This window comes from Alligator sinensis, unplaced genomic scaffold (assembly GCF_000455745.1).
Source record: "Alligator sinensis unplaced genomic scaffold, ASM45574v1 scaffold74_1, whole genome shotgun sequence".
Classification (NCBI taxonomy): Eukaryota; Metazoa; Chordata; order Crocodylia; family Alligatoridae; genus Alligator; species Alligator sinensis.
The window spans coordinates 68,434-79,737 of record NW_005843101.1 but is presented as its reverse complement, the minus strand read 5'-3'; the positions used below and the strand labels follow the sequence as shown (position 1 = coordinate 79,737).

Genomic DNA, 11,304 nt, shown 5'->3' with positions numbered 1-11,304 from the left:
ATTCCTGCTTTTGCAAATCTCACTCTTGAGCTCTTGCATTCCATCCCATCTACCCCAGTCACCGTTTTTCCACCTAAAGAGGACTGGCAGGAGCCTTCTTGGTTCCAAAGGCTTTCCTACCAATGCTCTTTAGCCAACTGCTGTAATGCTATTACCAATCTCCCTTTCTTTTGAGAGAAGTGGGGTTGTTTGCATCCTTTAAAAAATGTGAACTCCTCCCCCCTCACAAAATATCTGATGTCAGATGCTATAACATTTAAGAGAAATTTAAGTGCTGCTCCCTCAGTTCAGAAATGTGGTTTTAAATTAGACGAAAATTAATCTATGGAGCTGTTAGCAATGGGTACAAATTGAACATGGAAGAGGCACAGAGAAACACAGTAGAATTTAAAACTACAAAATCAGGACTGTGGAGGGTGAAAACAGTATCAGGGTAACATCAAGCTATGTGTGGGATCATAATGTATGTACTGTGGGGGTAGGAGGAAAAAAAACCATGACAAAGCTCTGCAGTTGGTGTGCAAGTTCACGGGGTCTGTAGAAAGAGACAAAAGCTGCAGGAGAGGTAGATAGAAGAGAGGAAAGAAATGAGATGCATGGCTATCAGTAACTAGAACAGAGAATATCAATTGCTGAGGAAAAGAAACTGGGAAATTCCAAACCAGAAACCTACTGAAGAGGTTGATATTAACATTTTCAAGTATCATTAAGAACACCCAAATATAAGAAAGTTCATTTCTTACCTCATTTCTTTTCTTTCCTTTTTCCATTCTTCTAAAACCATTTGAGAATCTGGATCTCTGTGGACCTGAACAAAAATACAGATATCAAGTAACTGAACATGCCATTTATAAAAAAGTGCTGCTTGAGAGTCTTTGTACACTGGAAAAAAAGTTTGAAGGTAGGCAAGCATCAAATGCAATCATCAGAGAAACAGAAATATGCAGAAATCTGTTATGCCCTACCCACCAAACACAAGCTGAAGGCCATGGTACGTACACAGATTCTTTTACCGACAGACTTGAAGAAAAAGAGTTTTTGCTGAGTAAGCCTTAAAATACAACATTATTTTGTTGCTTTTGCTTCCGCTCAGTATATTTTGAGACCCATTAGAACCTGTGAAGAAACTAGCTGAATAAAATTCAATACTTCTTGCAATTTTTGTTCATCTACAATCAGATTTAAAGGCTTAAATGTAAAAGATTTAAAATCAGACAGAAAACACTTGTAACCTGAATTGTAACTGGAAGAATTGGCTGAATTCCCTCTGCTAAATAAAACCTATTTAAAAGCATACAAACCTGCATGTGCTCCAGTAATCCAGTCAGGGTTTGTAGCCAGGTCATGGTTTGAATGTATTTCTCTGTGTTCATGATTTTAATTTCTGATCGTAACTCTGGAATAATGGCACCAGTGCGCCAGCCATGCTTCAGAGTCAAATCCTATTTACCAACAAGGATAGCAAAATGTAAATGAAAAATTTCTTACAATTCTTTAGCCATACAAGGGTATCAAATTAATTGCTTCCTATATGTAAGCAGAAATCCAAAGCACATGGTTGTCAGGCCCTCCTAACATATGATACAAAATTTTTAAAAATACACTTCAAATTCTGCTTTTCCGAAATCAGAGGACTGATTCTGGTGGCGCAAAGGAAACTTCCCAACTTCTCCATGCTCTGCTCCACTGCAGCAGCCGCCACCTCCTGCTGGGGGCAAGAGGCTGTGGACACGGGTCCCTAGCCCCATAGTCCTGCAAGCTGTGCGCCCCCCTCCAGTAGGGCTGAGGAGGGCAGGAAGCGAGGGGCACCAGCAGGGCTGGGGGGGGAAAGGAGGAGGGTAGAGTGAGGGGCTTTTCATTTTAATCCCGGATTTGGGGGGGTCTTAAAAATCAGAGAATTTGTGATATTTTAATTGGGGAAAATCAGGATCCCTGATAATAATCACTCGGATTGTGGTCCTGGCCATATGGGCCAGTTGCATGGCTCCATACCTCCCCTACATCATGCCTCGCAGATGGCATCCTTACAGATGTTCTACCAATTGCTGACAGCGCCCCTCACTAGGCCTTCTGACCCCTCAGCCCCTCTCAGCCATACTCTGGGCCTTGAGACCTCTTGGGTCTCTTCGCACAGCCCCTTCCTGGGCTGCCAGACCCTTGATCTCCCTCTTGGCCCCACTCAGGTTGCCAGACCCCTCAGTCTCTTCTATGGCCCCTCAGACCCTTAAGTCTCACACAACCGCTCCCTGGGCTGCCAGTACCTTTTGGTCCCTTGTCCTGGACCATTTTAGTTCTCCACTTTCCCGGCTGTTTTCCAGGCCCTCAGACCCACCCAGTCCTGCACTCTAATCCCAGCCCCTCGCTAGGCAGCTGGACCCCTCTGGTCCCACTATGCTCACTGGGCCTCACTATATTCCTCAGACCCCTCACCAGGCCTCACTATCCAGGCTCTCTGATCTGTCTGGCCCTGCACGCTATCCTTTGGCCCCTCACTGGGACACACACTATTCCCCAGCCCCTCACTGGGCCAATGGACCCATGTGGTCCTGGTCTTTCCTGCCAAGTGCTTTTCTGTCAGGGTGTGTTCCCCTAGCCTTCCCCCTCCATGGAGTAACCCACAAGGCAGTGGGAGTTGAGGCTTTCCAGTGCCTCATCCTCACCTTTCCCTGGAGTGGCCCATATGTGGCATTTCATGGATGCTACCCTGCCACAAGCAGCCCCACCATGCTAACCTGCCTCAATAGGGTGCAGTTTCAGATCTTAACCAGGATCAGTCTTCAGGCCTTCCTGATCTTACTTGTCACTCTCCGGCCTTCCCCCAAGATGCCCTATGCCCCTCCTGGGCTGCCAACCACTAGGCTCCCTGGCCCCACGTCTATCTGACTCCTCCACCTCTGGCCCCCAGCTCACTCTCAGACCCCTTCCTTGACCCCGCCTTATCAGACGGCCTAGTGTCAGCCATCATCAGCCCAGCTGCATGCCCCTTGATCCCTTCCTCTTGGCTGCAGCCACACAAAGACCTCCTGCAATCAGGTGACTCCCTTGATCAGGCCTAGCCTCACCTGCTGCCTGCCCTGGGTCAGATGACTCTGCAATTAGCCCTGACCCCCACCTGCCGGTGGCTCAGCAGACTGACTGACCTCTTAAAGTGGCAGGTACATCAAGTGCCCTGCCACACTGCATCAAGGAACTCTATTGGCATAAGGTCAGAGGTATCGGGGGAGTGTACACAGCTGGGAAACGCTCCACAATATTCATGTACTTAACCTCCCTTGGCATAACAGACCACAAGACACTCCCCCTATTAGCTGCTAAAACTTCCACAATTGACAGGTCTTATCATGAGGCAGGTGCCACTAGCTCCCTGCGCTTTCTCCTTCTCTGTGCCTATGCAAAATACAACTGCTCTTTTTTTCTCTTTGGCCCAGATTCTGCTAACCTTATGCTGCATGAGCTAAGCCCTAAGCAGGGCAAGATGGAATGGAGGGTCCTAAAGTTTTCTTCCATTGTAACACAGTATGCAAAATGTTGAAAACCATTAGTATAAGGGAAGGCACAAGACAATCTTAAGTAGCAAATTAAGCTAATTGCCTCTATCTTACTGCACAAATAAGATAATTTTACTAACCTATACCTTGACGCCACAGCTTAACTGTTCTTTTATTTGTTTTATGTGGCTGCCCTTGATAGCACGGCATAAAACAAGATGTTGTAAGTAGTGACAGGAAGATTGCTTCCTGCAATTCAAAACAGAAGTTCATTCATCTCTCATTACAGATAGTTGTAAATGTCATCCAAATCAGCAATGTACTGTATGGTAGGACATCCGTATTTATTCTCGGTTAAAAATGATACACCCAGTATTTGACTCAAGAATGAGGGCTTGCATTCCTGTCCTTGACAATTTGGAAACAAGCTAAAAGCTACGCGGCAGGTGCAAGGTAATATAATCATCGTTCTTTGGAAGCTATTTTACGTTAAGTTTTCTCAATGCTTCAAGCCACTTTTCTGTGAAATTTTGTTAACTTCCACAAATTGCACTGTTTTAAAATATAATTAGAAACATGAACATGAGAGCTTCTTGTTTTAAATCGCTTTTCAAAACAAAAAGCAAAAAACAGTTTGTTTTCAGGAAATAGTATTAGGAAAAGAAATTGCTTACTGCCAGATCACTGTAAATGTGGTCACCAAAATACAGGACTCTGGAACCCCTCCAGCCAGTAAGCTTCAAAAATTCATATAAGTTACCCTGCAGAATAACAACAAAAAAAGTGTGTACCAAAACAGCATCCAACATTCCTGTTCATGAACAATAAGAAAATGTTTAAAAACAAATTTAAAAAACCACACTGAAACACTACGAATTCCACATTATACGTAACATTTTTATTACAAAAATGTACACAGAATATGTATATTACATGTGTATATTGAAAGCCCACAACAATCATTCCATTAGTCAAATAATTCTCAACCACAGTTTAATTTGATTTAAAAAAATTATGAATGCTATGAAAGACTTACGATTCTAGCAACTGGAAATGAAATTTATAAAGACAATGAGAGAATGTACTGGAAGTCTACATACCTGCTTGTATATCTGGCCTTTCTGCAATTTGTGAATTTTGTCCCAAAGCAACACTCCCCTTTCATTCACCTTCCGAAAAGGTCTTAAAAAAAAAAAAAGAAGAAGAAAGAAACATCTGCCATGCTTGTCACAGTGCTGAAGAGACTGCTTCATCATATGCCAATCTTTCAGCAAAATAATCAGTTTAAGTTTTAACTAAGGCCTGATAAATCTAAATGTATTTTATAACTACTGGGCCTTGATTTATAGCAACAGACAGCCAGACATTATCTTGCATCTCTTTCATATACATAAAATATTATATATACAAATATAAAAAAAGTTAAAAAAATTTTGCTCAGTTGTTGTTTTCCCTTAAGTTCCATAACTAGCTAGAGTAAGTCAGGAACCTGACCTCCCACTCAGGGATGGCAGTATGCAGCTACTAAGCCAACAAGTATTAACTGGGAAGGGAACAAAAAGAAAATTGGGAATGATATATAGATGAGATTCTTTAATACAGGGATATAGGTTGTAGCCGTATTGGTCTAAGGATATAGGCAGGCAAGGTTCTTTGGGTAAATCCGATATCTTTCATCAGATCAACTAAAATAGTTGGAAAAATTCATCTTTGCAAGCTTTCAGGTACAAACATCCTTCATCAGGCTGAGAAAGCATCCTCTTTCCCCACCTCCCCACCCGCTTCTTACCCACTGACTGCCCATCAGTGAAAATGCAAATTGAGGCACTCTCACATACTGGCTTCTGGCTTCCATTCTATTCCATCCAGAAAGAGCACAAGCCAACTGCAGATGCTTCCTCAGTCTGACAAAGGGTGTTTGTACCCAAAAGCTTGCAAAGATGAATTTTTCCAACTATTTTAGTTGATCCTTTAATATAGGAGTATCAAAGATCCAGTATGGATCCTGGACCAGCTGAGGCAGGCACTGCATATGGTGTGGGTCCCAGAATGGGTACTACGTGTAGTGGATCCAACATGGGTGGTAGAACAGAGCGGGAGGGGGTCCATGGGCCCATGGACTAGCCCCATGCCACCCATCCCTCATCCTGCCTGTGGGGCCAAATGAGTTTGATACCCCTGCTATGTAGATGACTGTGACATACATATAGGCAAAGAACCTGCTTTGAGATGTAACATTTCCCCCTCTTCCCTCCTACCAAGAGGAACTGACTAACTGAATCATACTGCAGAAAAGGCAGACTATTGCCCCTAAACAGTATTAAGTGTAAAGGAATTAAGTCTTTCTAAAAAAACCAAGCCAGTACATAGGCACAGAGAAGGCACACCAAGTTGTTTTGCTTTTAAGGCCTGCCTACCCCAATACACAAGTGATTCTTAACAATAACGTTTCGAATGAAAGCCCTGAAAATGTGCTGAGTCCCCTAAACCTAACTGAAAAATGGAAAGCATTCAAGATGTAATAATAAGAAAACAGCGCTTCCTCACTCCAGCAGTCCCATAATGGATATCTGAAATATAAAGCTGGAAGTTGAGGCTCCAGAGGGGCTTGTATTCTTATATTTTTCCGTGACTTCAAAAAGAAATTGTATCTGATGAAATCTCACTTATAAACCTCCATAAATACAATTTTATACACAGAGTAATATGTCCCACACCCTTACATGGAGTGGCTTCCTGGAGCCACACTAGACTGGCAAAATACTCACCTTCTCTTATCATTAAAGAAGTTTGGCTTGTCAGCCTGTACAATGACAACATCAAAAAGATCTCTCCAGTCCTTTCCAACTATGAACTTCATACCCTTGTCCCTACAGAAAGCATGGCAGCATTAATAAAATACAGCAGTAGTGAGCTAACATTTACAATACAACAGAACACATTACCCTCATTTTTATGTTTTAGAAGTACAGTTAAGTTTTGTGGCAGCTCACTTACACAAAGCTACTTGGACTGTTTGTGATGAGAAACATTTTCTTGCCATGGTCAGCCAGCTTCGCTAACACTGCACGGGTCTGCTCAGCATAGCAAATGTACTTTTCTAGTAAAAGATATTAAAATTCCATAGAACATCAGTTCAAAGAGAATACTTGGCTACATTCACAGCAAGCCATATTTAATTAGAAAAATCTTATAAAATAAATGTAAAATGCTAAAAAACTTTATTGTATTGCAAATTCTAGAAGGGAGATGAAAGCTAAAAGGAGAATTAAAACACAGAGAAAAATTATCCATGTTTAATCTCACTGGTACTTACCAATATCTGCCTCAATTGCTCTGTACATTATTCCTTTGATGTGTACATCCCTAATCGAATCCTGTCAGGACAGCAATACAGCATTAACAGTAAAGACCAAAGAAAAACATCTTTTCAAATCTGAATACTCTATTCACCTGTACCATGCAAGTAACTTTCTTTTATAACAATTATTCTCTTTGAAAAAACAGACTGGAAAGAGAATAATTAGCATAAACTAAAAAAAAAACCAACCAAAAAAATAATTTATTCCCTTGAGGTGTTCGCTAGCTATACGTCACTACTGCTCTATAAAGCAGCTTATCTTCCAAGATGCTAAATTTAAAGGCTTCCTGGAAGCGTGTAACTTGAAGCAGCAGCGTCAATTAGCTAAGATTGCAAAAGATTGCAAAAAGAGAACCTTAAGAGGTAACATGGGGCTAAAACCCTTAGGAAAGCCCCAGTTACACCAAATTTCTGTTGAGCTTTGGAGCACAATGCATTCCTCTCCTACAGAAACTGAAATCTTAGTCAGATAGCTTTTCCAGTTAGGATCACTCCCAACTACCCTGTCATTTAATGAGCTTTATGAACAGACGATAATAACTGAAACCTTAAGAAACAAAACTAGAATGAACTTTAAAAGCATTTGACTGGTTTCCTCGTCTGGATCTATAACACACTTCCTAGTGAGACGATACTACTACCATTTTGACACTGGTGTAGCTACAGTCCAGGTCCGGTCAAAAGACAACACCAAAACTTAAAGCCAAACAAGAAAACAAAAGAAGATGGAGAAAGAAGCTACAGAAGAGGCAGAGCTTTGGAAACTTCAGAACTTCTGCCAAAACAGTGATAGCTAAATAATATAAAGTTACTTGGGACCTGCAGAGTTTGCCAAAATGTTTCTCATCCATTAGGGAAAGTGCAATGGAATGTATAGTTAAGTTTACCACTCATATACATAGCTCAAGAGATGTAGGCTGTATTAAAATTGTAAAAATGGACCGACTACAAAAATAATAAATGTTAAAAAAAAAAGCTGTAAAAAAATAGACTAGAAACAACACAACTGCCTTCAAGAGGAAAGACCATGAACTTCTCTGGTGCTATATTCCTATGTAGTTATTCTTTATTTCCTCTATCGATTTAAGTCTTTTCCAGGTACATCTCTAGGAATCAGAAGGGCTGAAGAGCTCCACTCAAAGCTGCCATAATGGGTAAGGTGTGTGTGAGGGGAGGCAAGGCGAGGCAGGGGGTTCTAAATGCAGACAGTACACATGGATAGAAATCCCATGTAGTCTTATGCTGCTTGCTAATATGGAACGGCATCAAATGCACCTATTTAAATGCTGATCCAAACTTTTTCTCACAAGAATGAGTCTCTTGAATCTAAACCTCCTTCCCAATCTCCTGTCAACAAGGTTCCACTCAGCACAAATCCCCTGCAGCCAACTATGTAAAACTGTGGTTCCGTAACAGACTTTTAACTAAAGGAGAAAGAGGGTTCAAGCTTTTTTACAGCCATAAAAACACCAGTGGTATAAGTGTCAGTTATCTCAGCTAAACTGATACCTTGACATCTTTGTACAGATGAGCAGGCTCATAGTCTATGTTGTTCTTCAGAAAATATTCATTCACACAGGAAAGGAGAGTCATCTCTGGCAGAGAGAATATATCCATGAACTGTTTCATTGTGTTTCCATGTGAGCTCTGCAAATAAAAAGCCATCAGAAATATTTACCAAAATGAAGTCCTATATATGAAATGTGTTCTATTAAGTAAAAATGTTTTGTTTCCACTACTTAATCAGAAGTATTTACACTAACAAAAGGGAAACATCAAACAACCAATCAGATGAAGTTAAAGCTGTCTGACTTTTAAGAACCAAAAATTACATAGATGTATAAGGATACCATTTCATTTAAAAATACACACAAACTAGGTGGGGTTTTTTTGTTTGTTTGTTTTTTGCTGTTTAAAAGGGTGGGGGGGGAAATCAAGTGAAGGTTCTTGGACCCATTTGTCAAGGAGTTTGCAATCTACATCCCCTCCAGATAAGGTACACAGTATAAAGACAAAGAATGATACAATAAGCTAACAAAACAGACTACAATTTCAGAACATTTTGCTTCCTTGAAGTGAGATGGTAAAAATCAAAAGTCAAGCCAACCCCTCTCCACAAAAATATGTAGAAAGCCACTAGACATGCTTGGCTTGAGGCTGCATACAGGCCAAGACCAGGGGGGGAAAAAAAGCAAAAACAAACAAAATCCCCCCAAACCTTCTTTAAGACAATGCCATGAGGAACACAAAACATTTTTCAGGATATTCACATATCGCGGTCTAATTTAATGCCTTCTGACAACGTTAAAAGGGAATGTGTCAGCACCACTCATTGACCCTAGAGGGGTCAATACATCCCTCCCTAGCTAAATAATAACTTGGGTGCAGACAAAAAATGACAGACCTCCCACACAACACCAGGCCTTTTGGTGTTACTGAACTGAGCTGTGTGAAAGAACAATGGGCAAGCCCCTTCATCTTTCTATGCTTCCGTTTCCTATCTGTAAAAGCAAGGTGATAATTCTTGCTTTCTCCCACTCATTGTCTACCAATTTAGACAATAAATTCTTCAGGGTAGGAAATTACGCTGTGTTTGTACAGTGTATAGAAAAAAGCACTTGGGTGTTACAGTAATGCAACTAATAGGAATATTTTTAAAACAAGAAAAAAAAACAATTCTTATATATGATTTCCATTTGTTTTCTAAAAACACATGTAGTTTATAATTTTTACCTTTCCATAAAAGTCACTCATTTGTTCCAACGGGACATGGGAACCATCGTACATTGCGATGACTTCTTCATCCGGAACAACAGTAAGACCCCTGGCAATACCAATATTAATTTCAGTTCTAAAGTTCATCAGATATTTCAAGCAATTATTGCATGATAGCCTGTCTGTACAAAAAACAAAACAAAACCCAACAACAACTTGAGCCCCAAACTTCCTAAAATACTAATACTATATCAGAGGATCTCACAGGTTCCGTAAGGAACAGCTTGGTCTGTAAGTTAAGACAGATTCAGATCTTGCCAAATCACAAACAAGTAACATTTTAACAAAGCTGACGCACACGAAACACATTCCAATTTTTAAGCTCTTTTTTCTTTCTTCAAAAAAAGCCTATTAGCTTCCATTAAAACTCTGCTTCCAGGGCTTGTAAAGAGTAGTTACAGCTTCTAGTTTTTCAACAAAACAATTCTCTTCCCTGTCTTTGTTTCATAAGGCATCAATGATGCAATAGTGTTTAAACCAGATTATTCTGCAGTATGACCTTGAAGGACCAAGGGGGAAAAAATGGAACTTTTATTACTAAATAAAGTTTATTTTTAATTTCAATACAACTCAGTCGCATTGAGTTTTAAATGATAATTAAAGGATTTGTGACAAATGTTAAATACAAACTCATAATATGAAGGGGTAAGGATGTCCTCATTTATCCTCACAATTCCCAAATGGATCATTATTTAACTCTTATAGGTTTTTCTTCTCCCAACTAACACCCTTTATTGGAGCACTTTGGATATATCAATAAACCTCAACATCTGGGTTTTGTTTCCAACTCTCCCCCAGGTTTCTTGCAGAGCTTTATGGCAAGGCAGCTGACTTCAGTTTCTTATCTTACCTTAAGTGATATGAGGCTTAATAACTACTGATGATGTTTTTAAAAAAAGAATTATAGATTCTATCAGTATTTGAGATTGGAATGCACTACTGGAACCAAAGTATTTGATATTATCCATTTTGCAGCAGGGTCAGGGAAAATGAGACATTATTTGCCCAAGGTGCATATAGTCACTTACAGAGCCAAGAACAGAACCAGTGAGCAGTGATTCCTGTTCTAACCCCTGCACAATTCTGCCAAGTGCTTTTTGAGTACTGCAAAATAGAACACTTGGGAATTATCAGACACATATAATCCCAAGCCAGCCGGAAGACTACAGGTGTCTGTGAAGTGTATAGTCAGGATCATATTTAGATCATTTCTGAGACATGGCAGTGCCCAAATCTTAACATGCAAGAAAGGTGAAGGTTGCCAAGGAATCCTAGCTATCACTACAGTTTATACCTCAGCTGTGCACATACAGGGTTTTTCATCCAGTTCAGAGCAAGGCTAGGTAGTAAGTTATGACTGGTCTCCACCAGTTTTCCCATTACTGCCAGTGCAATATGCAAATAGTTACAGTAAAGCATTGGTGCTGATGTTGCTGACAAACTTCAGTACAAATCAGTAGGCCTGTGGGAAGCAGCTAGTATTCGCTTCGGATTCGACCGATTCGGGGGACAGTGATTCAATTTGGTAATTCGAATCACTGTCCCGATTCAATTCGGCCAAATCCGATTTGGAGATTCGGCAATCAGCCAGCCCAGGCCCACCCCCTGCCTGCTCTCCCAGCCCAGCAATGGCTACCCCGCCAGCCCCAGCTCCCAGCACTTTGGAAATAAAAAGCCCTG

General features: G+C 40.7%; 1 protein-coding gene across 4 annotated transcripts in view; it reads right to left on the bottom strand.

The window, feature by feature from the left end:
- The window catches only part of NT5DC3 (5'-nucleotidase domain containing 3), a 36,057-nt gene that overhangs the window by 5,019 nt on the left and 19,734 nt on the right, over positions 1-11,304 (bottom strand). For 3 of the 4 annotated variants that reach the window (XM_006037351.3, XM_025193796.1, XM_025193797.1), the window contains 9 exons: positions 9,583-9,673; positions 8,359-8,496; positions 6,805-6,865; positions 6,486-6,588; positions 6,257-6,358; positions 4,589-4,670; positions 4,163-4,249; positions 1,302-1,442; positions 744-808 (listed from right to left, as the gene is read on the bottom strand). In XM_006037351.3, coding sequence (XP_006037413.1) covers positions 744-808; positions 1,302-1,442; positions 4,163-4,249; positions 4,589-4,670; positions 6,257-6,358; positions 6,486-6,588; positions 6,805-6,865; positions 8,359-8,496; positions 9,583-9,673 — 870 coding nt within the window. Of the gene's footprint in view, positions 1-743; positions 809-1,301; positions 1,443-3,628; positions 3,738-4,162; positions 4,250-4,588; positions 4,671-6,256; positions 6,359-6,485; positions 6,589-6,804; positions 6,866-8,358; positions 8,497-9,582; positions 9,674-11,304 lie in introns of those variants that run through there. The other variant, XR_003092126.1, reaches the window with a different exon arrangement.